The sequence below is a fragment of the Neoarius graeffei genome, chromosome 12 (genome assembly GCF_027579695.1).
Source record: "Neoarius graeffei isolate fNeoGra1 chromosome 12, fNeoGra1.pri, whole genome shotgun sequence".
NCBI classification, from domain to species: Eukaryota; Metazoa; Chordata; class Actinopteri; order Siluriformes; family Ariidae; genus Neoarius; species Neoarius graeffei.
Genome location: NC_083580.1, coordinates 79,523,912 through 79,549,278, shown reverse-complemented (window position 1 = coordinate 79,549,278; position 25,367 = coordinate 79,523,912). Strand labels below are relative to the sequence as shown.

Below are 25,367 nucleotides of genomic sequence, written 5' to 3'. Positions count from 1 at the left end.
ACCTGTCAGCCAGATGAGCTAATAACTGTAAGACCCCTTGACTAAAAAATAAAAAGACCTTTTTTGGATGTGTGTCATTGTGGGAAATAGCGACAGCTGTATTTACTGTGGGATGTGGAAAGAGGAAAAAATAAAGCCTGACCCTGTGCTCCCTGTCCTCAAGAGAGCTGTAAGTGTAATCGCTGCACACATCATCATCATCTTGGAAAAATAAATAAATAAATACTACATCCCTGTGGTAAACCACATCTTCGGATGATGCGTCCTCATTCACAACAACATATAATTTAATTTCTGTTAAAATACTAATTACAGTACTAATGAATCCATGACTAACGATTTAAATATCTGTTGTTATTTGCAGATATAAGTTGATGTCCTGTTGGTTCTCTCACCTTTGGTTCATGAACCAACATGTGGGAACTGCAACATGTGTTAATCAATAGAGACCCACTGGGACAGGACTCACGCTGCCCCATGCTCGTTATTCATTATAGAGATTTAGCAGACACTCTTATCCAGAGAGACATACGACATACCCAGAGCAGCAGAGGGTTCAGTGCCTTGCTCAAGGGATACTTCAGCCATTCCTGCCGGTCCAGGGAATCAGACCAGTGACCTTTTGGTCCCAAAGCTACTTCTCTAACTATTAGGCTATGGCTTTGCTCACTTTATGAACATTTTAAGTGAAAGAGAGGCGCTGAGCAGGGCGGATAATGACACCATCATATTTGAAACCAATTTGAGTGAATAAAATAAATTTCTGCAAACAAAGGCAAAGTGTAAGAGCAGGCAGGATGTCTGTGATGAACAGAACCACAGAACCATTTCTATTGTTTATTAGAAGCTATATTCTGTGCTTTGATGATCTTACTTCTGTTGTTTTCATATTTACTTAAATCTGGCAGGTTTTTGGGTCTCAGAGTTTTACACCTGAGATTTCTTCTTCTTCTTCTTGGTATCATTATTAGCTCATCCGGCCGACAGGTGATGAGTTTATGGCATCATGTGTTGTCCATCATCCGTCCAGTGTCATCCATATTTCATGAAACTCGCTTCTTCTCTCTCAATTCTTCACTGATTTTGATTCTTTCTGGCATGAAGGTAAGGGTACCTAGGATGCATATAACTTCTACCCAGATTTGCTTCATTACAATTATTAATTAAGTGCTGGACTAATTAAGCCTTACTGAGCAGTTCAACAAAAATGTAAATTTCTTGTCATTTTGGATTCTTTCTGGTAAACAGATCGGCATTCCTAGGGTGGATATCGCTTCTATATATAGCTGTTATATAGTGTATATAGCTTATGACATTTATTGCGCAAGATGATGCACTTTTAGAGCGTTCCTTCTGGACTAGACGGGGCCGGACTGAGCTACGCCGTCACTGACGGTCTCGTGATTATACTCCTGTACATAAACAGTCCTTCAATAAATTAAGATGTTTAAAACCTTTTAATGCATCCATGGCATCCAGCATTTTGCATTTCCATATTATCCCAGATCTTTCTCCCCCCTGCTCGTCTGCTCTCCTGTATTTTTCTCCTGTATTTTTGCTTGAGAGAGCAGCAGAACCTCCAGCATGCCTGGTTGTAAATCTGTGAGAGAATGGTGTTGTTGAAGGCGTATGGTTTTACTCGCCTAGGCTTCCAACCTCTGTACTCCGCTAGGAAACTTCAGACATGTCAAGTGAAAACAAACTCCAGTCAGAAAAAGAAGAGCATTTGAGGAAATATGTGAGGAAGGTGGAATAAATACTGTATAGTCTCAGGAAGCTGGACACTGAGTGGAGAGCATGATGAAAAGGGTTCGACTGAGAAGAGTTTGTGTGGACATGTCTCTTTATGGTGTGTGTGTGTAGTTTGAGAAGTTTCCCCTTCCTTTTCTCAACTTCAGCACAGGCAAAAAAAAAAAAAAAGGAAAAAAAGAACAGCCTTGGAAATAAAGCCAAGGCTGTGTTTATGTGCAGGGTGGAGACGTCCACTTCTGAATCAGTAGCGACAGACAGAAAGGCAGACAGACAGAAACCTGAGTCTTCGGACGTCCTCTTACTCGACTTTCCAATATCCAAGTAATTTAATGCTCTGTTCACTGAAATCTCACAGCTTGAACGTCTTATTGCTGAGCGCCCAACCATTTTTCACAGGAGGCAGATCACCAGCTCAAGATCGACGTATCAGATCTGTCCTCTCTGAGCTCTGGTCTTAATTATTTATAGCAACACAGCTGCCAAAGGGCTGGAGTAATTGCAACCAAATGCAGAGCAACGTGAGGCGCCTGAACAGAAAGCAAACGGTTTTGTGGAGGAGGGGACAAAACCTTTTGTCAGAACTTTTGGCACCAGGTTTTCCCTTTGGCTTCAAATAAATATCACTTCTTCAAGATCCTCCTGCAAGACCTAAAATAAACTCAGCACTCAAGATGAGAAATCCTGAGTCAACAGCTACTGGGATACAACACCAGTAAGAAAGGTAAAGTCTTTCCCACCGAGACAACAAGGTACCGTAGCGGTGTCGACTTCCTGTCAACCTACACATTCCAGCAAAACAACTGAAGGGAGAAAAAAGAGAGAAAGAAGAAGTCAGGATCCAGGAAGAACTCACCATCCTGTTGTGCTGTAGTCGTCAGTCCGAACGCCCAGACAGTCAGGGTGTGTCAGATAGATAATACAAAATTGGCTCGTCTAAATCGCAGCATGAGGCCTCTCTCTCTCTTGCACTCTTTCTCTATCTCACTTTTTCTCTCTTGCACTCTTTCTTTTTCCATGCACGCACTCTAAACCCCCCTCTCCAACTTTTCCAATAACAGACAGCCTGGCCAAGTCCCTGCCCCGTGCCTGGAGGAATTCCCTGGACTCTCGGCACGCCGGCCGTTATGTCTGTGTGGACGCGATCGACCCTTACCACCATGTGAAAGAAAGAGAGAGAGGAAGGAGAGAGAGAGGGAGAGAGAAAAGCAGTGTCTGAATTCTGCACCACTCTGCTACAGTCGGAGTTACAACCCCCTGTTTCGTGGTCAGATTTATATACAGGACACACGTGTGGAGAAGCAAGGAAGGGGAGGGGGATGATCTTTTGGTGACCCTTGTCTATACGTGTGTGTGTGTGTGTGTGTGTGTGTGTGTGCACGCACGTGTGTGTTTATGAGTCATTTGAGTAAAAGGTACTGAAACACACACACACACACACACACACACACACACACACACACACACACACACACACACCCTTCTGTTAATATGCCTGCAGAGGAAAATAGCCACAAAACCATTTTTCCTGGCGAGTATTTTCTTTTATTTTTCTCCTCACGGAAGTGTGAAGTCGTCCGGCTGATGAATAATAGTAATCACTGGATGCCATTTTAAGGTGCAACATTACCAGAAAGCACCTGGAATGTGTGTGTGTGTGTGTGTAGGTGTGTGTCAGTCATAATATTTATTTTGAAAAAAAGAAAAGGAGCACTGTCTGATAATACGAGATAAAAAGTCACAATATTTCGTAATATTTTGAGAATGAATTCGTAATATTTTGAGAATGAAGTTAGATTTGAGTTCGTTAACTAACTGCATTAATAAATACGCCAATGGAAGGTCCTCGGTAAGACAAACGTGTGTGTGTGTGTGTGTGTTTGTGTGTGTGTGTGCACGCACATGTTTTTATATACTACTGGGACCAAATGTCCCAACAAGGATAGTAAAATCTGACAATTTTGACCCTGTGGATACATTCGGATGGTCCCTACAAGGAAACTGGGACACAAAGAAATTGCTGTTGTATTGTTTGTTTGGTTTTTTTTAAACAAAAATTGAAAAAAAAGAGCCAAAAAGTTTTCTTTTCATTCTTGAGGTTGATGTTAGGGTGAGGTTGAGGTTCAGGCACAGCATTAATTAACTGCAATACTCATTACGTCAGAGGAAGGTCTTCACAAGGATAGTGAGACAAACGTGTGTGTGTGTGTGTGTGTGTGTTCTGTATTGGTGCACTGACTGATAATTAGAAAAACCTCACTGCATTCCCGAAACTGACTCATTGTGTTTACAATACAGTAAAAATAAGAACACAACAAAATCATTATTCTGTTTTAAATTAATAGCCATCATTATTATAAAACTAGTCGAAAACTAAGTATTTATCCCACCACGGTGTGGTTGAATTCTCAGATCAGAAGCTGTGGATTCATTTTGTATCACAGCGCACTTCAGGCAGTTTACACAAGGTTTTATACACTGTGACTCCGCCATAATGAACTCCTTGGAGGATTCCCAATACTTCGTTATACCGAAAAGTTTGTAACACTGAAATGGACCCACTTGTCACACCAAACACTCATGTCATGTGTGAAATTTTAGACACATTCTCCTTATCAGGAATTTCTCCTTCTGAGTCACAAGGGGTGTTCACACGGCACATATTTGCATCGATGCTGCACCGATGTATTTTGTTGCGATATATCTTACAGCGGTGTAAATTTTGTGGAGCGTTCACACGTCACAAACCTGCTTACTACAGAGAAGCGTGTTAGCACCGGTGCAGCCCCACTTGCGTTCACACGGCAGTTTTTGCGACCGTGCTATACGATAGTAATAATGCGGAAATGAAATATGCGCATGCATGAAAATGCACTTCCTTTTCCCGGTTGTCATGACATCACCAAGCGCCGGGAAAATGACGTGGATGAAGACACCAGTGTTGCCAGATACTGCTGACGTTTTCCAGCCCAAAATATGTTCAAATCTGCCAAAATGCACTTAAAACCGCCCAATCTGGCAACACTGGAAGAGACGCAGTTCTGTTGTTGTTGATATTCGCCATTTTGGAAGCGCAAAATACCAGGATGCAAATTATGCAATGCCCGTATGTAATCAACTCTCCTCACGCGTAGCGAGTCTACCCCTGTAGCGTTCAGACGTCCCATTTTATATCGGTGCTGCCCCGCAAACTAGCATTTACTCCGGAGTAAATTTCTTAAACCACCTCCCGAGCAGGGTTAGATTTGCACCGGTTTAAGCAGCTTTCAGGGGCGACACCGGTATAACTTTGTACTGTGTGAACGCTCTACCGGGGCAGCCCTGGTGCTACACCGGAGTAAAAGTTTCCGTGTGAACACCCCTACTATCAGAGTTTACTGACTGAGTTAAAGGATCACACTGATTTCTTCGTCTGTTCTGGAAATGACGAAGGTCACTGGTGTATCGTTTTCAGTGTCCAAACACTGACTCACTCTGTTTCCTAAATCTTCACCATTCAGGTCATTCATGTGTCACAAATCACTGATGATGTCATTTATGTCGTGCAGCAGTGTTGGGCGAGGTGGGGGTTATAAAAACACCACCACTGCACTTTAACTAGGTGTTAAGTTTAGCGATATCAGCAGCCGTTTCATCCTTTTATCGATCCTTTGATCACAGTTCTCAATGATCGTTCATGATTGACACCTAAGCGAGGCTTGTTAAGCTTTTGTTTTATGGCATTTACACATATTGTTAACTCAACTGTGGACTTGATTACTTATTGTTTGTCTCTGGGAGAAGGAACGCATAGCTCAGTGTGTACGTAAGCAGATGAACGACAGCTGTAATTGCAGGAAGAGTGTTTGCCTGCCTATTTGTAAATAAACAGGACAAAAATAGACAAAGAAAGGCAGGGTTGTGAAACGGACTATGTTCACACGAGGCACAAACAGAACGGCGGAGGCAAAGATGAAAAGTGGAGTCCAAATACACAAAACAAAGCCAAAGCCAGAAAGGCAATGCACAGATATAAGGCTTGGTAATGTGAGACACTCGGTATAGCGCATACACTCTGCAAAGTCTGTGTGCTTAGAGAGTCTTTATAAGTGCATGCTGTGATTGCGCTCTTATCCAGAACAGGTGCATGGTACGGTAATTAGTCCTAATGGTGCTCTGTGCTCTGAGTGCCACTGCACATGGACGTCACACAGTGATGTTTATTTTAAAGATTCTGACTCATTGTCATTAAAGGCTGGGGACATGAACTTAGTTCGTTATCTGCAAAAGTTCATAGTAAAAGAGTTCGTTATAGCAGGGTTGCAATGTCGTATTAATGCACTCATTCTAAAGCATCGTTTCCATAGTAACAACACATCCGTGGCGAAGTTTACTCTACAGCAGATGCTCCACATAATCTGGGGCTAATAAACAATTAAAAAAACCCACACGTTTAATTTTATAAAAAGAAAGAAAACATATATAAATGAGACTGTCAGCGACGGTGTAGCTCACTCCAGCCCCGTTTAGTCCAGAAGGAATGATCTAAAGTGGGCCACCTTGCACAATAAATGTTTTAAGCTATATACACTATATACAAGCTATATATAGAAGCGATATCCACCCTAGGAATACCGACCTATTTACCAGAAAGAATCCAAAACGGTGAGGAATTGACCGAGAAGAAGCGATTTTTGTTGAACTGCTCATTAAGGCTCAATTAGTCAATAACTTCATTAATAATTGTAATGAAGCAAATCTGGGTAGAAGTTATATGCACCCTAGGTACCCCTACCTTCATGCCAGAAAGAATCAAAATCAGTGAAGAATTGAGGGAGAAGAAGTGATTTTCATGAAATGTGGACGCCGCTGAATGGACGCCAGACAACACATTATGGCATAAACTCATCACCTGTCAGCTGGATGAGCTAATTATCATTAATTTGGTGAATATTTCCGTTCAGAAAATATAATGCTTGTGTTGCATTTCTGGAAGGAGTCTCCAGTGTCATAGTAGGAGAAGTTGAAAATCATTGTGATGAACTTTTCGTTCTGTCATATCGACTCTGTCATGCGCTTGAAAGCAACTAGGCTTGTCGAGTTGCGATTTGGAGAAGGGCGTCATTTCCATGTAACCTTGATCAAAGAGAGAATACAATAAAACGAGCTTATTATTTTATTAGATTTATTATATATAAAGCTCTCAAATAAATATCATAAATGTGTCTTCACAAAACTGAACTGCATCCAGATAATTCCTGTTTTATAAAGTTCAGTCTGAATGTTTATTTTTGTCCACACTTTCTGACCTCCATTTTAGCATTTTTCTAAATTACGTAGTTTGCATAACGCTATTTAAAATTTCCTTTATAATACGTTATGCAATTACAGCTTCATCTCATGCAGTAATGCAAATCTGTTGACTGTTAAGCTTACTCTCTTCCTAAATTGACTTCCTTTTTAAAGTTTAGTCACTTTTCCGAGTACCGAGTCCTACTTCACAAAAGGCAGAAAGCAATTACTGAACAATAGCAGTTCTCTCTTTGTGGTTGAGCCAAATGAATCAGGAATAGGAAGAATCACTGATGCTGTTTCACTTCCTGTAGGTTCTTCAGGTCTTGTTAGAAGGCTGGTTATAAAGGTGAAGGGGAAAGTGAAAGAATACAACAAACAAAGTATCATATTCACAACTAAGTTATGCGAGTACAGTTAAGGAAGGAAGTATTTAAAGTTCCAAAAACCTTTTTTTTTCCCCAAATTGCACAGTTTAGCGGCTTCCTGGGCTCCTCGGGTTTCAAATTCAACCAGTAGGGACCCAAAAGAATCCTTTCCTGAGAAGACCTGATGAAATACAGGGGATGAACTGTACTAAGTATAAATCAATCAATAAATAAGTTGCAGAACTTTGGGATCATTTTATATCTTGAAGTCCGGGGGGGTTTGTGAAGATTTACGACATTAAGAATTCTGTAGAGTACCATGACCATAAAATCTGGTTGCCTCTGCCAGGAGGTTAAGACTTGAACCTAAATGGATTTTTCTAGAAGATAATTCCAATCAATGTTCATCCAAATCAACACAGAAATTTTTGTTGGAATACAAAATGGCCACCATCTCAGTTACAAAGTCAAAGTCCCTGGTCTTCCCAGGCAGTCTCCCATCCCAGTACTATCCAGGCTCTTAAGGTGGATTGAGCAGCACCAGTCTCCGTTTCTATAGCTCTCGGCCTCTGGTAACCACAAGAGTTTGATTCCCTACTCACATCTGTATTGTGGTGCCTCGCGAGATAGTACTAAGTACCATTTTTATCATTTTCATTGGTATAACCTGACCAAATGTGTGTAGAACTCACAATCTTCTTTTCGAGTGATGGACATACTAACCACTAGGCCAACTCACAGTTCTCAGTTACAGATTTTTTTTTTTTACGTACCTCTGTGACACGGAGTCATGACTTCAGAAAGAAAACCATGCCATGGTGAAGCCATGGCCTAAAGGTTAGAGAAGCAGCTTTGGGACCAAAAGGTCACTGGTTTGATTCCCTAGACCAGCAAGAATGGCTGAAGTGCCCTTGAGCAAGGCACCTAACCGCCAACTGCTCCCCAGGCTGCTCTGGACATATTATACATCGCTCTGGATAAGAGCGTCTGCTAAATGCCATGAATGTAATGCAATGTAAAATAACAAGCAAAAAATGTTTAGTAACCCTCTGAACCCCGGGGTAATTTCACTACCTTTACTTTAAAGGTGTCATTCCACGACAAACCGTTTAATACTTGCTCTTTTTGAAATACCATAGGTCACTCCGAGTTGCATATCCATGCTGCACGTGAAAATGTTCTTCTACCCCTATTCCCTGTATTAGCCTATGAAAGAAAATAGATGGAAAAATGAGTGAATCAGAAAAAGCCCGACGAACTTTCATCACTTCGAAAATTAGTAGTCATGGCCTCGCCCATAACCCACTGGAGGGAGTGTCACAGTGCTGTTAGCCAATCAGAAGCGATATGTTTACGTGTCATGAATATTCATGAGTAAGAGCTGAAATCCTGTCGTTCTCTCCCCACCCACTCCTCCACCAAACTAGAACAGCCTGAAACAGGAGAACCACAGCATTTTTTTCACCAAAACCGGCTCACAGGGCATTCATTCGTACCAGAGACCACCGCACAATTAATGAAAAAAACGATGCAATGACACCTTTAAAGCATATACGCAGAGTCATGGCCTCACTTTCGTTTATAAATGCCTTGAGACCTCAAGAATGGCACAGGAATAGTTTTAAGCATTACCAATAAATCAAATATAGTAACTTTTATGATTAAAGTGATTCATATAGGTAGTGGTCTGAGTGAATGGCTTTGACGTCCGTAATGTCACAGCAGGAAGTCTATCGGTCTCATCGCCATTTCCGTGATACTAAAGCACAGAGCTGACTGCAACTCCGAGCCTCCATTTTGAGCTAATTTATCGTCATGTCACGTAGATGTGTTTTTGGCTGGTGCAGCAACACGAGAAAAGTTGGATTTATGTTGCATTCATGGTCCAAGAATGCTCAAACTGCAAAGATTTGGACGCATTTTGCGAGAAGTTCACGGGCAAGTTGGGCGGCTATGAAGTGGTCTCTCCTCTGCTCTGCACATTTTACTGAAGACTCGTACGAGACCTCTGAGCTGTTGAGGAGCATTGGTTATAAGCCCATATTGAAAGAGGGTGCAGTACCAACAATTAAAGAAAAAGAAAACTATAAGAAAAGGAAAGTATTTATTTATTTATTTATTTATTTATTTATTTTTTAAAGGAAAGTGAGTTCAGCTGCACCAGTCCTCCCGGAGTGAGCCAAAGGTTGTTGGTAAAACCCGGGACGGAACTGGACGTGACATATCGCTCTGGCAGTGACCCCCCTGTGGTTGTTGCTAAAGCCGGTGACGTCCCGTTCCGTTCCTGGTTTTAATAATTGCCTGAGCCCAGCAGTAATGGTGGAATACACAGTATGAAGAAAAGTGAACGAGTGGAGCAGCTGTCTCATTTCTAAACTGGATATCGCTGGCATCTCTCCCTTACATGGAAGAAGTGAATGAACGGAGAACTGAACAAACAATTGAAAGTCAGATTGTTTCAAAAACAATTGGCATTCAAGAAGTGAGAACACAGACGGATAAGCTCTGACTCTCATTTGGATAAAAAAACAATACGTTATTTACCTGTACTGTATTTAGATTAATCCATGTAACTTGTATTGTGTGTGTAAGTTACCGGTATGATTATTTAATTTGCTTCAGAATGTGATTGTCTCAGTTCATCTGATTATTTAATTAGTCTTTTACGTTTTATCAGTGAAAATGTATGTACATGCACGTTGAATAAGTTATAACACCCATCCTGTTTTAATGAGAGTCAACCCACAATCAGTGAAGTCAAATCAGTGTTATTTGAGCAAGTCGGTAACGCTATTTCTTACTTTCACCATAAATTTTTATTTATGTGACTTTGGTCTATAGCTGTCAAAGGCCTCGGCCTTAAAACCGGTTACCGCTGTGACGTCACGCGCTCAGGGCTGGCTGGCTCAGCGGGGCAGCTCGAATAGGGTTGCAAAATTCCCAGGAATTTTCAGAGTGGAAAATTTCCATGGAAATTTTGGGAATTAACGGGAATTTATGGGAATTTTGGGGAACTTTCAGGAATTTTCAAAACCAACTTTACTTAAAAATTGATACAAAAAAAAAGGTCCTTTTATTCAGATTAGGATATTTCTCTGGGTCTCTGTTCTGTTCAAAAGAACATACAAGCAAAAACAAGCATGCAACTAATTAAACAACTGAGAAAATTAATAACCACCAAATGTTTTACAAAAACAATACGAGTTTTCCCTGGTACATGTATAATGAATTAAACAATAACCTTAGACTTTGTGAGAACTTATCTTCAAAAGCAACTTTAACTCTACTTATGATTTTGAAGACTGCTTCCTGTAACTTTTTTGTTTACTAATTCTACTTCAACAACTTGAATTCCTTTTTCATTTTGCAGCTGGTTTGTAAACCGTATCCTGTCAAGTAATTTGCTTGCAAATTATTGGATTAGAAGTAATGATTAGGGTATACAACGCTATTAAAACAATGACATTAAACAGCCTTGCTCCAGATTCGAAGAAAAAAGTGGCACTAATATATTTTACAAGCAGCAAAACTTATTTCAAGACTATTAGTAATTAGAAATTTTACATTTTACATTTTTTTAACATTCCTTGTTATTTTATGATGTGATACCTTTGTGATTAAATCTGTAAAGTCTTCAAGTTTTGTAAAATTTATGTAATAAAAATGGTCAAAATTGAGTTTTTGCAAGATTTTTAGAAATCACTACTTGTTATGCAATGAGTTAGATTTCTAATTAATTCTTACCAAAGGGTACACTCTAGAAAAATAATCTATTCAGTTCAAAATTACTAGATATCTTGTCCAAGGGACATTTAATAGAAATCTATTCAAATGCAGATTCGAGAGGTCCCCAACACAAAAAAAATTATTCAAAATATGTGTAGTAGACCAAGGGATACAAGACCTGCACTTTTGTGGTAGGGAACTTGGGAAAGAGCATGTGACCTTTGACAATTTTGACTGGATTTCTATTAAGTGTCCCTCGGACTAGATAATTGAGATTGAGAATAATAATTTTTCACTGAAAAATCTGAATAGAATACTAATATTGAAAAACTAAAAGCCTTTTATTAATTGGCCTTTAGCAATACATCCTATTCTTAATTAGCAGAAAACAGTACATGATTGAAAGAAAGGCTTAACATGGGTTTTAATTTGTTTTTCTGGGTGATGAAATGTTTTAAAATGTTTAAAACTTAATAAATGCCAAAATTGAAAATTCCCAATATTCCCGGGCCCTTCAAAATTCCCTGAAACTTTCCAGGAAAGTTTCCAAAATTCCCAGAAACTTTCTACCCCTTTGCAACCCTAAGCTCGAATGCCAACTTTGCGATCGATTTTAACTCTCAAAAATATATATTTTTTATTCCCATTTATGCAGCATACAACAGTCAAGGATGGAGATACTATCCACTCAGAAATTTATTTAAAAATAAAGGTTCTGCGTATCTCCTTTAAAGCTTTTAACCTTGGTCATTATCAGGGTCCTACATTCTGTTTCTCTTTTATTTTTTTGTTTGTTTTTCCAGAACAGTCAAGGCTATCCAGATCTAATCCACAACAAGTGCATAGTAAATAGTCCAAATATCCATCCATCCATCCATCCATCCATCCATCCATTTTCTTCTGCTTATCTGAGGTCGGGTCACGGTGACAGCAGGCTAAGCAGGGTCTCTCATTTGTCCCTCTTCCCAGCAATGCTTTCCAGTTCCTTCTGGGGGATCCCAAAGTGCTCTCAGGCCAGATGAGATCTATAATCTCTCCAGCGTGTTCTGGGTCTACCTCGAGGTCTCCTCCCAGTTGGACATGCCTGGAAAACCTCCAAAGGAAGTCACCCAGGAGGCATCCTAATCAGATGCCCGAATAACCTCAGCCGACTCCTTTCGACATGAAGGAGCAGCGGCTTGACTCAGATCCCTCCGGATGTCTGAGCTCCTCACCCTGTCTCTAGGGTCTAGCGTAACCTCGATAGTCCTAATAGTGCTTCAAAAATTTTTTTATTATTTTTTTTAAAGACTCAGACTCATTGTCACTAAAGGCGGGAGACACAAACTTAGGCTACGTTTACACTAGACCGTATCTGTCTCGTTTTCTTCGCGGACGCACTGTCCGTTTACATTAACCCCCCTGAAAAAGCGGGGAAACGGGAATCCGCCAGCGTCCACGTATTCAATCTAGATCGTATCAGCTCCGGTGCTGTGTAAACATTGAGAATACGCGAATATGCTGTGCTGAGCTCTAGCTGGCGTCTCATTGGACAACGTCACTGTGACATCCACCTTCCTGATTCGCTGGCGTTGGTCATGTGACGCGACTGCTGAAAAACGGCGCGGACTTCCGCCTTGTATCACCTTTCATTAAAGAGTATAAAAGTATGAAAATACTGCAAATACTGATGCAAATACTGCCCATTGTGTAGTTATGATTGTCTTTAGGCTTGCCATCCTTCCACTTGCAAGTAATAAGTGATATGTGCTGGGATCTCACACACAGCGGCTCAGTCCCGAATCGTGGCTTGTTCACTTCACTCGCGCGCTCTGTGAGCTGCGCAGGGCCGGAGTGCACACCCTCCAGAGGGCACTCGCTGTTCAGGGCGGAGTGATTTGGAGCGCAGGATGCCTGCGGAGCTGAGCGTATCCGCGTATTGGTGTTGCTGTGTGCACGGCTAACGGTTTTAGTGTAAACGCGAATCGTTTTAAGAACGTTAATCTGATGATCCGCTGATTCGACGTAATGTAAACGTAGCCTTAGTTCATGATATGCAAAAGTTCAAAGTAAAAGAGTTCATTATAGCAGGGTTGCAGTACAGATGGGTGTACGATGGTGCCCCTGATGAGTGGAGAGTACAGTTAGCTTATGCTGCTAATCTGGAAGCAAAGCTATTACAAAGCCTGGGACTCATCTCATCTCATTATCTCTAGCCGCTTTATCCTGTTCTACAGGGTCGCAGGCAAGCTGGAGCCTATCCCAGCTGACTACGGGCAAAAGGCGGGGTACACCCTGGACAAGTCGCCAGGTCATCACAGGGCTGACACATAGACACAGACAACCATTCACACTCACATTCACACCTACGCTCAATTTAGAGTCACCAGTTAACCTAACCTGCATGTCTTTGGACTGTGGGGGAAACCGGAGCACCCGGAGGAAACCCACGTGGACACGGGGAGAACATGCAAACTCCACACAGAAAGGCCCTCGCCGGCCACGGGGCTCGAACCCGGACCTTCTTGCTGTGAGGCGACAGCGCTAACCACTACACCACCGTGCCGGCCTGGGACTCCATTTAAAAAAAAAAAATCGCAGTACTTTTCACTTTTTTGTTACATTGGTCAAATATTTGTTTAAAATCCAGGAATACATACCTGGATTTTAAACAAAAGTAAATCATATACACTCATAAATCATGTGCTGTAGGCTACATTTTGGCACTGGATGGATAGCGAAAGAGTGAAATTGCAGCATGAGCCACATTTCCAGTACTGAGAGAGCAAATCCACAGAACACAGATTTTATAACCACAAAATCTCTCACAACACGGTTCGGAATCCGAGTATTGATTCGGCATAAAAAAGTTATTAGGGCCTTTGAGAGCTTCAAGATGACATTTTAAAGCAGCAGAAATATACAGCGCAAAATATATGGAACATACTGTACAGTGGTGCTTGAAAGTTTGTGAACCCTTTAGAATTTTCTGTATTTCTGCATAAATATGACCTAAAACATCATCAGATTTTCACACAAGTCCTAAAAGTAGATAAAGAGAACCCAGTTAAACAAATGAGACAAAAAATATTATACTTGGTCATTTATTTATTGAGGAAAATGATCCAATATTGCATATCTGTGAGTGGCAAAAGTATGTGAACCTCTAGGATTAGCAGTTAATTTGAAGGTGAAATTAGAGTCAGGTGTTTTCAATCAATGGGATGACAATCAGGTGTGAGTGGGCACCCTGTTTTATTTAAAGAACAGAGATCTATCAAAGTCTGATCTTCACAACACATGTTTGTGGAAGTGTATCATGGCACGAACAAAGGAGATTTCTGAGGACCTCAGAAAAAACGTTGTTGATGCTCATCAGGCTGGAAAAGGTTACAAAACCATCTCTAAAGAGTTTGGACTCCACCAATCCACAGTCACACAGATTGGGTACAAATGGAGGAAATTCAAGACCATTGTTACACTCCCCAGGAGTGGCCAACCAACAAAGATCACTCCAAGAGCAAGGTGTGCAATAGTCGGTGAGGTGACAAAGGACCCCAGGGTAACTTCTAAGCAACTGAAGGCCTCTCTCACATCAGCTAATGTTAATGTTCATGAGTCCACCATCAGGAGAACACTGAACAACAATCGTGTGTGTGGAAGGGTTGCAAGGAGAAAGCCACTGCTCTCCAAAAAGAACATTGCTGCTCGTCTGCAGTTTGCTAAAGATCATGTGGACAAGCCAGAAGGTTATTGGAAAAATGTTTTGTGGATGGGTGAGACCAAAATAGAATTTTTTGGTTTAAATGAGAAGTGTTATGTTTGGAGAAAGGAAAACACTGCATTCCAGCATAAGAACCTTATCCCATCTGTGAAACATGGTGGTGGTAGTATCATGGTTTGGCCTGTTTTGCTGCATCTGAGCCAGGACGGCTTGCCATCATTGATGGAACAATGAATTCTGAATTATACCAGCGAATTCTAAAGGAAAATGTCAGGACATCTGTCCATAAACTGAATCTGAAGAGAAGGTGGGTCATGCAGCAAGACAACGACCCTAAGCACACAAGTCGTTCTACCAAAGAATGGTTAAAGAAGAATAAAGTTAATGTTTTGGAACGGCCAAGTCAAAGTCCTGACCTTAATCCAATGGAAATGTTGTGGAAGGACCTGAAGCGAGCAGTTCATGTGAGGAAACCCACCAACATCCCGGAGTTGAAGCTGTTCTGTACGGAGGAACGGGCTAAAATTCCTCCAAGCCGGTGTGCAGGACTGATCAACAGTTACCGCAAACGTTTAGCTGCAGTTATTGCTGCACAAGGGGCTCACACCAGATACTGAAAGCAAAGGTTCACATACTTTTGCCACTCACAGATATGTAATATTGGATCATTTTCCTCAATAAATAAATGACCAAGTATAATATTTTTGTCTCATTTGTTTAACTGGGTTCTCTTTATCTACTTTTAGGACTTGTGTGAAAATCTGATGATGTTTTAGGTCATATTTATGCAGAAATATAGAAAATTCTAAAGGGTTCACAAACTTTCAAGCACAACTGTATGTATAGTGAAACATTTCTCATCTCCACAGGAAACTGAACAAGCGCACATAAAATGATAATGTATGTGAGGATGTATTGGAAAAGTCTTCATCACAACCTACATTAGGGTAATCTCGAAACAGAAACAAAATCAAATTACAGCACATCTTCAGGTCTCTGTGCTCTCACTTCTCTCTGGGCATTTTATTTAAGAGTTTAATTTTAATTAAATACAACATTATGTATACAATTGAGTAAATATGGGAGTTCATAATGAAATCAAACGCTATAAAACTTTAGCACGGATATCCAACACACCCAGTACGGCATAATACACCGATCAGCCATAACATTAAAATCACTGACAGATGAAGAGAATAACAGTGTCTCATTACAGTGGAACCTGTCAAGGGGTGGGATATATTAGTATTAGGCAGCAAGTGAAGAGAACAGTCAGTTCTTGAAGTTGAGGTGTTGGAAGCAGGAAAAATGGGCAAGCGTAAGGAGTGACTTTGACAAGGGCCAAATTGTGATGGTGAGATGACTGGGTCTGATTATCTCCGAAACTGTGGGGGGTTCCCAGTATGCAGTGGTTAGTTCCTACCAAAAGTGGTCCAAGGATCTGAAGGACAACCGGTGAACCGGCAACAGGGTCATGGGTGTTGAAGGATCATTGATTGATTCACATGGGGCATGAAGGCTTGTCCATATGGTCCAATCCCATAGAAGAGTTTCTGGAGCACAAACTACTGAAAAAGTTAATGCTGACACCTTTCTGTTTTACACAGCATCAACTTTTTCAGCAGTTTGCACTCCAGAAGCTCATCTATGGGATTGGACTATATGGACAAGCCTTCATACTCCATGCGAATCAGTCAACGAGCCTTCAACACCCATGACCCTGTCGCCGGTTCACCGGTTGTCCTTCAGATCCTTGGACCACTTTTGGTAGGTACTAACCACTGCATACCGAGAACCCCCCACAATTTTGGAGATGATCAGACCCAATCATCTCACCATCACAATCTGGCCCTTGTCAAAGTCACTCAGATCCTTACACTCACCCATTTTTTCCTGCTTCCAACACATCAACTTCAAGAACTGACTGTTCTCTTCTCTTGTTGTCTGATACTAATATATCCCACCCCTCAACAGGTTCCACTGTAATGAGATACACTGCAAAATACTGGAAACTGAATTTGAGGAGAAAATTCCTTTATACTAGTGAAATGATCTTGCTGCATGGACAGATAATTTTACTTGACAAGACATCTTGGAATAAGTTGGTTACAATCTAGAACTAGTTTTAATAATCTCAGAGTTGGTGTCTTGCATTTCTAATAGGAAATGCAAGATCGTTTCAACTATATTCAAGATATTCTAACTTGTTAAAATATCATTGTAGCAATGTAGAAGAATACAAGACACCAACTCTGGGATTATTAAAACTAGTTCTAGATTCTAACCAACTTATTCCGAGATGTCTTGTCAAGTAAAATTATCTGTCCATGCAGCAAGATCATTTCACTAGTGTTAAGGAACTTTCTCCTCAAATTCAGTTTTCAGTTTTCTGCAGTGTAATCAGTTATTCACTTCTTCACCTGTCAGGAGTCATCATGTTATGGCTGATCAGTGTAGGCTACATGGCACCGATACGAACCCTTCATAACAACTGATCTAAACATACACAACTTGGAAAACATTTATAAAGAACATAAAGTCTAAGTTCTGAGGTGTAATAGAAAGAACAGAAATAGGTAGCGTTTCAGATTTACTTCATAATTGAAAAAAAAGTTTATTAAAGGTTTATCTCGTACTTACTGTACGGTCTATGAGCCGGTATCCGGTTATTTAGCACAAAAGTCTCATCTCATCATCTCTAGCCGCTTTATCCTTCTACAGGGTCGCAGGCAAGCTGGAGTCTATCCCAGCTGACTACGGGCGAAAGGCGGGGTACACCCTGGACAAGTCACCAGGTCATCACAGGGCTGACACATAGACACAGACAACCATTCACACTCACACCTACGGTCAATTTAGAGTCACCAGTTAACCTAACCTGCATGTCTTTGGACTGTGGGGGAAACCGGAGCACCCGGAGGAAACCCACGCGGACACGGGGAGAACATGCAAACTCCACACAGAAAGGCCCTCGCCGGCCCCGGGGCTCGAACCCGGACCTTCTTGCTGTGAGGCGACAGCGCTAACCACTACACCACTGTGCCGCCCTGCACAAAAGTCTTTTAGCACAAATCTATGTTCTTTAGCACAACTCTGGATTATGGTCATTATAATTAAAAAAAAATACTCATCTTGATATACAGTGCAAAAAAAAAATCTTAGGAAGTTTATTTGTCTATTTTCAAGTCAAAACATCTAGCCACCCTTATTATAAGACATAATTGCCCAACAAGCAAAACCTCATTTAGGTAGAAAGGCTAGTTTTTAGACAGTCCATCTTGAAAATCTTGTATAGACAAAATGTATTGAAAAAGTCTTATTTGGAGCACCTTTGAAAATAAAACAAGTTTTTTTTTTTTTTTAAACAAGTAAGTACATTTTGGGCATTTGTCAAATGCAGTTCAAGAAAAAAAACAAAGTATGCTTGTTTTGGGAATAAATGAACTTTACTGAAATCTTTGAATCTTTCATTACAATTCATACATTTCAAAACATATACAGTACTCTAGACCAGACAAGCGCCTTCAAAAAGGCTATGAGTGAGTGGAGGCGTTTTAGTGAGGTCTTTTTGGAATGCTGTGAGTTAAGTTCAGTGTTTTTTTGTTTGTTTGTTTGTTTGTTTGTTTGTTTGTGCCTGATCTTGTAAACCCCTCGTACACATGAATAGTCAGTGCCCCCAAAATGCACTGTTGCTTTGGCGTTGTGTAAGCACTGTAAGTCAAAATGCGTAGACTTTTTTTTGTTTTTTGTGCCTGATCTTGTAAACCCCTCGTACACTGCACTGTTGCTTTGGTGTTGTGTAAGCACTAAGTCAAAATGTGTAGACTTTTTTTCTGGGGAAGTGGAATCTTAAGAGATGTTTTAATGTTTGAATGTTGAAATGGGAAAAAAAAATAAACTTGTTGCAATGCTACACGTGTCGTCAACTTGATTCAAGATAGTCTCTGGTCTCATATCTAGAGTATTTTACTAATTACAGGTCACAAAAGGAGAATCTTTTAAGCTAGCAATGCTTAGTTGTAGAATTTAACAATCCTAATTTTAGTATATTTATCTTAAATTCAGTTTTTACTGCTAAGACTTTGTCATGAATTTAAGTGAAATACCCTTAAAATGAAATAAATAAAAATGACTTGAATGGCTAAATGTAAGGAGTACGATCTTGTTATAAGAACTATTTTGATTATTTTGAGTTAATCAGATCTCGCATAATAAGTTCCCCAATCTTATTTTGGAATTATTTCATCTAAAAACAGGTTAGATTTTTCATCTTACTTTAAGAAATCTTACCAAGTCAAATTTGACTAGTTCCATTGGCAGATTTTTTTTCACCTGATTCAAGCAAATATGCTTTGTTTTAATCTTTTATTTCTTATTTTTGAAAGGCCATTTTTTGCAGTGTAGGAAGGGGTTTTATTATGATTGCTGTCTTCCAACTTCTTAAATTGTGTGCATTTTTAGTGGCACCTGCAGTTTAATTGATTATCAGGTTGTTGTTTTTTTTCCAAGTTTAATTATTTCACTTTCTTGCATTTAGAAGTCACAGCAATTATCCAAAATGTAAATAGTTTAATAAAACAATTGAAATAGCTGTATGTAGTTTTCCTTTCTTTCGAACTTTTTCTTTTGTAAAAAATTAAATAAAGAACAAACAAAAAGCTTTCTTTAAACTCTCATCAGCTTGTAAATTTTGCTTGACTTTTCATTCTTTATCAAATTAACAAATTGTAAATAATAAATATGATATAATTTAAGCTTAACACTTTAATAAAGGCAAAATAAATCTGGAAGTTGGCTGTAGCGGTGTACTGTATCGGGGTCCGTGCCATGTTAAATAATTTGGATGGAGGGTTGGTGACTAAAAGATGGGCTACATCAAACATGGCGGTTTGAAGATGGTGGAGTGGGGAAATACAATCGCTCGTTTTCGATCTGAATCTCAGCGACTTTCATTAAAAAAAATCCATCAAACATCTTTAAACATGATCAGTAAGTATTCGTAATAAAGATTAAGTCTTCTTGGATCTTGTGCTAAAGAACTTAGAGTTGTGCTAAGAGACTGGATTTGTGCTAAAAGACTTTTGTGTGAAATAACCGTAAACCTATGAGCCTGTGTGCTTTAGGGAAGTTTTTTTTTTTTTTAGAAACACAGCTCTCTGAATCAACTTTCCGGACACACAGTCAAGCCATTTCATGCAAGCAACCAAAATGGCTCTGCAGAGAGCAACTGTGATTAGCATTTGTTAATCAAAATGTCTGCCACCTTATCAATCAGTCCTCCCACACCTTCTTTTAGACGCAAAACACTGCTGCCATTATGTAAAGCTGAGAGAGAGAGAGGGGCAAGGATTGTTCTTCACGAGCTGAGAATGATCGAGATCAAGACGACGGTCCTGGTACAGTGGTGAAACAGAGCTGCTGATGTCAGCGAGAGAAAGTGAGCAGATGAAAAATGCTCTCATCTGCTTTGGCACTGTAACTGTTTAACTGTTCGGAAATGAAAGGGCCTTTTTGTGCATGGACTTGATTGTTTGAGGCGAGGGCAGAAGCAGGGCAGAACGGTTCGGAAGAATGCTCTGGGGTTGGAGGGGACGTGAACACACAACTCTCACACACACACAGAAAGAGCACACACACTCTTTCACTTAATCTTACTGTCCTCATGTCCAACACACTCATCAATCTCATGCATGCATCTTTTGTGCACTCACTCAGTGTGTACTTCACACTTATTCTCTTTCTCACACACACACACACACACACACACACACACACACACACACACACACACACGCGCACGCACAATGCCGTCTTGACATCTGGAGAGCTGTGTGTCCCAGATGGGGCGTGTAGCCAACAACTATGATTGACAACAGCTAAAAAAAAAAAGCTGTCTGTATTCTAGTCAGCTGTCACTCACTGAATATTTAGAGGCTCAGAGTTGTGGAGACGTGTGTTTAAGGGGAGAGCAAATATTTCAGGATTTGATGGTACACAGAGATGTTGTGTTCTAATGACACGACTTTTATGCCCTGGGTAAAGGGGAAGCCTGCTGATACTTAGCAAGTGTGTCATTTTCAGCAAAATAAAGATGTCGTTTAAAGGGTACGAAATGCCAAAATGATCAAAAACATGTTGCTGAAATGCAAAAAATTATCAAATCATGTTTTTACGAGGGTGGCACGGTGGTGTAGTGGTTAGCGTTGTTGCCTCACAGCAAGAAGGTCCGGGTTCGAGCCCCGTGGCCGGCGAGGGCCTTTCTGTGTGGAGTTTGCATGTTCTCCCCATGTCCGCGTGGGTTTCCTCCGGGTGCTCCGGTTTCCCCCACAGTCCAAAGACATGCAGGTTAGGTTAACTGGTGACTCTAAATTGAGCGTAGGTGTGAATGTGAGTGTGAATGGTTGTCTGTGTCTATGTGTCAGCCCTGTGATGACCTGGCGACTTGTCCAGGGTGTACCCCGCCTTTCGCCCGTAGTCAGCTGGGATAGGCTCCAGCTTGCCTGCGACCCTGTAGAACAGGATAAAGCGGCTACAGATGATGAGATGAGATGAGTTGCATAGTGTAACGCCTAAAAATCCCCACATTAACTCTAACCTGTATCTTTTCTGCTGACACATGATCCAACTTCATTATCCAAATTAATGCATGTTTAACAAACTCAAATACACAACACAGAAAATCTCAGTATGATAGTTTGAGCCTGCTTGAGTTTATTTTGCCACACAGGAAGTTTTATATACAATCATTCTATCCACGTTCACTGGATATGAGCAATCGCATGCTCTGATTATCTACTCTACTACTAGGATATCAGCTCATATACCATGAGTAGAGAAAACCAAAATGGTGGAGCGTGTTGTTGAACCAACCGAGGATGAAGTAAAAGCTCTACTTGAAAACAAAAACATAAAAAAAAGCAACAAAATATGGAATGAAAGTATTTGATGGTAAGAACGTATCTTTTTTTATTTTTCAAGAATTATTATTATTATCGTATTTTTCACAAATTGCTCCTGTCATTTCACTGGTTTGTTTATGTTCTAAGCGGAAATGATTTTGTCGGACATTTTGTATAAAGTTTTTATTTATTGATTTTGCAAAAAATAAAAATGTTTTGTTTCTCAAAATCCAGTGAATGTGGAGAGAATAAAACAGTTATTCCACTCAATCTTGTCATGCATGGCTTATAGACAACTCAGTGCCATGCGCCTCGTCAGCCATCAGCTCATGTACGACTCTATTTTGTGGAATAACTTTTAAATGGGGTGGCACGGTGGTATAGTGGTTATCACTGTCGCCTCACAGCAAGAAGGTCCGGGTTCGAGCCCCGGGGCCGGCGAGGGCCTTTCTGTGTGGAGTTTGCATGTTCTCCCCGTGTCCGCGTGGGTTTCCTCCGGGTGCTCCGGTTTCCCCCACAGTCCAAAGACATGCAGGTTAGGTTAACTGGTGACTCTAAATTGAGCGTAGGTGTGAATGTGAGTGTGAATGGTTGTCTGTGTCTATGTGTCAGCCCTGTGATGACCTGGCGACTTGTCCAGGGTGTACCCCGCCTTTCACCCGTAGTCAGCTGGGATAGGATCCAGCTCGCCTGCGACCCTGTAGAACAGGATAAAGCGGCTAGAGGTGATGAGATGAGATGAGATGAGATGAGAACTTTTAAATGTTTGCTCCCAGTTGGTGAGGGATGAATCCAGTGCCGAAGACAGAGGCCTCACCTCAGTGTAAAAAAAACCCCAAAACAAAACAAACAAAACCCCAAGGTGTGCAACCGCTCAAATTAATTCCGCCTTCAAATGTCATCGGCTCAATATTGGATTATTGCTAAGAACCAAGCGAGGAGCTTCCCAATAGGTGGAAGACAGGAGCTTATTTTAACAGAACATCATGAATGTCATGCTGTTATGTGAAAGCGCTCTGAGAAAACATTAGTGGGGGGAAAAACATTAGTGGACCATGGAAACAAATAGCAGTACTTGTCAAAGATTACATGACACTGTTATTATTTATTTAAATTATATTATGTGTGCAGGGGGGCGGCACGGTGGTGTAGTGGTTAGCGCTGTCGCCTCACAGCAAGAAGGTCCGGGTTCGAGCCCCGGGGCCGGCGAGGGCCTTTCTGTGTGGAGTTTGCATGTTCTCCCCGTGTCCGCGTGGGTTTCCTCCGGGTGCTCCGGTTTCCCCCACAGTCCAAAGACATGCAGGTTAGGTTAACTGGTGACTCTAAATTGACCGTAGGTGTGAATGTGAGTGTGAATGGTTGTCTGTGTCTATGTGTCAGCCCTGTGATGACCTGGCGACTTGTCCAGGGTGTACCCCGCCTTTCGCCCGTAGTCAGCTGGGATAGGCTCCAGCTCGCCTGCGACCCTGTAGAAGGATAAAGCGGCTAGAGATAATGAGATGAGATGAGATGAGATGAGATGAGATGTGTGCAGGGGTTCAGTTTGGATTTAGGAGCTCATACATTACTTCATTCATGGATATCATCAATAAAATATACTAAGTAGGCTTACAATGAAGAGACACATCATAACATTTTACAAATGATGTTAATGATAATTTGAATGTGATTAAAAACACCGTCTTTTTTTTTTTGCTTTCCTGCTTCAGTCAGCACTCAGATACACTCAGACACTTTGAGCAGCAGATCCACGGAGAAAATGTGAACCATGTGGGACATTTGACAACTGATTGTTTTTTGTTACTTTTTTCCCCCCACATTACTGCAGAATCACATTGCCACTGCCAATAAGCAGTTCACGACTTCACAGCTTGAGAATGTTATTTCACCCTGACCTCCTCTCCTTAAAATCCTGAAATGGTTCTCATTAAATAAATAAATAAAAATTTCTCATCCTCCTGCCTTTATTTAGCCTCATATTTCTGCATGGTTAAATAGTTTATTGTGATTGTTTTTTAACAATAAATTGCACGCACAGGAAAATCAATATCGCCCAAGACTGTTTATTTGTAATGATTTCTCCGGAGTTAATGCTTCACTCATTCTGTAAGTGCAAATTGAAAAGAAACAAGTAAAAGAAAATGTTTACAGCATGATAAATGGAATCACTTTTTTAAAAAAGAAAAGAAGTGTAAAAACAGAGCTGGACAGTGTGGCTAAAAAAAAAAAATCTCACCAGACGTCACTATTGACGCTGAAATGTCATTAAAAGCCACTAGACTGCATAAAGATTTGAGACAAGCGTGACCACATCTAGATATTGGCTCTGAAATGTCGCAGAAAGTAGCTGGATTATGTCGTTCACATATTTGTGAAAGGTGATTTTCGCAAAATTTGTCACTAGGTAAGATTTTTAGTCACTAGTGAAGGTTAAACAGTCACTAGTGAGTAAAGTTGGTAACTTGGCGACACTGGAGCTGGCTTTCAAAAATGGAAATGTTTCTAAAACTAAAATGTTTATGATTTTTTTAAAGCTAAACAGCCCTCTGATTTCATAAAATCGGTGAAATTTAGTTCCGTCTGAAATGTGATCATTGTGATACATGTTTATTTCTGTAATATCTCACAAAATATCAGGCCATTCTGTGGCTGGGAAGTTATTTAATTTGAGGGGATTAAAGCAAATAATGTGCGTGAAATGAAATCGCTCGCTTGGCGCAGTCAAGCAGACAGAGGAAGTCCGTGTGCGCATGCGCAGGTTTAGCTTCTTCTTCTTCTTTTGGGTTTTACAGCAGCTGGCATCCACAGTGTTACATTACTGCCATCTACAGGTTTACCTTTGAGCGTGCACTGACAGTTCCATCATTCTGTTGCTAAACGAACAGCTGATCACACCGAGGTGCTCGCTGAGCGCCCATATTTATTAGTTTGGTCCTGCGTTTCCTTTCCTTTGTATATAACATAACGTCTTTTCTTCTCGCTTTCTTTCCATTACTGTAGTCAGTCTTTCACGTTTCATTCGCACACTCACGTCCTCCATTTTTCTCTCCTGTTTCAAATTTGTATCCCACAATGCCTTGCGTGAACGGGGAAAGCCCACCATGTGATGCATGACGTAGTATCTTGAATTGGGTCATGGTGAAGCAGGAAAAAATAGCAGAGAATTTAGGGACACGTGGCTCTAAAGTCATTCATTGTTCTATTTGAAAAAAACTAATAAAATTGGAAGTCTGTGATTCAAATTCAGTGGCTTTCGGTCCACTGAACAAAAATAATTGTGTGTCGGGAAAAATTCTTTCTATGACCTACACTTGAAAAATTTGAAAGGTCTACCTTTAATGCTTATAAAACAAAAGAAAATGCTCCATTAACAGTGTTTAGTATGAATTGCTGTTACCGTAAATGCACTTGTCTTGTACTCAAGACCACCTTAACCGAGACCAAGTCTAGACCAGAACCAGACCAGTGTTTGTGAAAGGGGGTGGGGGAGGGGTGACAGCCCTTAACAGTAACAGAAATTTTGAATGAGCAATGGGTCACGTTATTGGTTGCATTTGAAGTAGAAAGTTTTCCATCCAATTGCAGTAACGATGTTAACAAATAAATCAGACAATACACAGGCAATTTAGTGAAATCCCCACAGTTGTGGTC

General features: G+C 40.6%; 1 protein-coding gene across 7 annotated transcripts in view; it reads right to left on the bottom strand.

Moving 5' to 3' along the window:
- sgcd (sarcoglycan, delta (dystrophin-associated glycoprotein)) overlaps window positions 1-25,367 on the bottom strand; it is a 410,547-nt gene that overhangs the window by 192,741 nt on the left and 192,439 nt on the right. The window contains exon 1 of one of the 7 annotated variants that reach the window (XM_060936504.1): window positions 2,606-2,979. The exons of the other annotated variants lie outside the window; for them this stretch is intronic. Coding sequence (XP_060792487.1) covers window positions 2,606-2,608 — 3 coding nt within the window. The 5' untranslated portion in view covers window positions 2,609-2,979. Of the gene's footprint in view, window positions 1-2,605; window positions 2,980-25,367 lie in introns of those variants that run through there. 7 annotated transcript variants of the gene reach the window in all.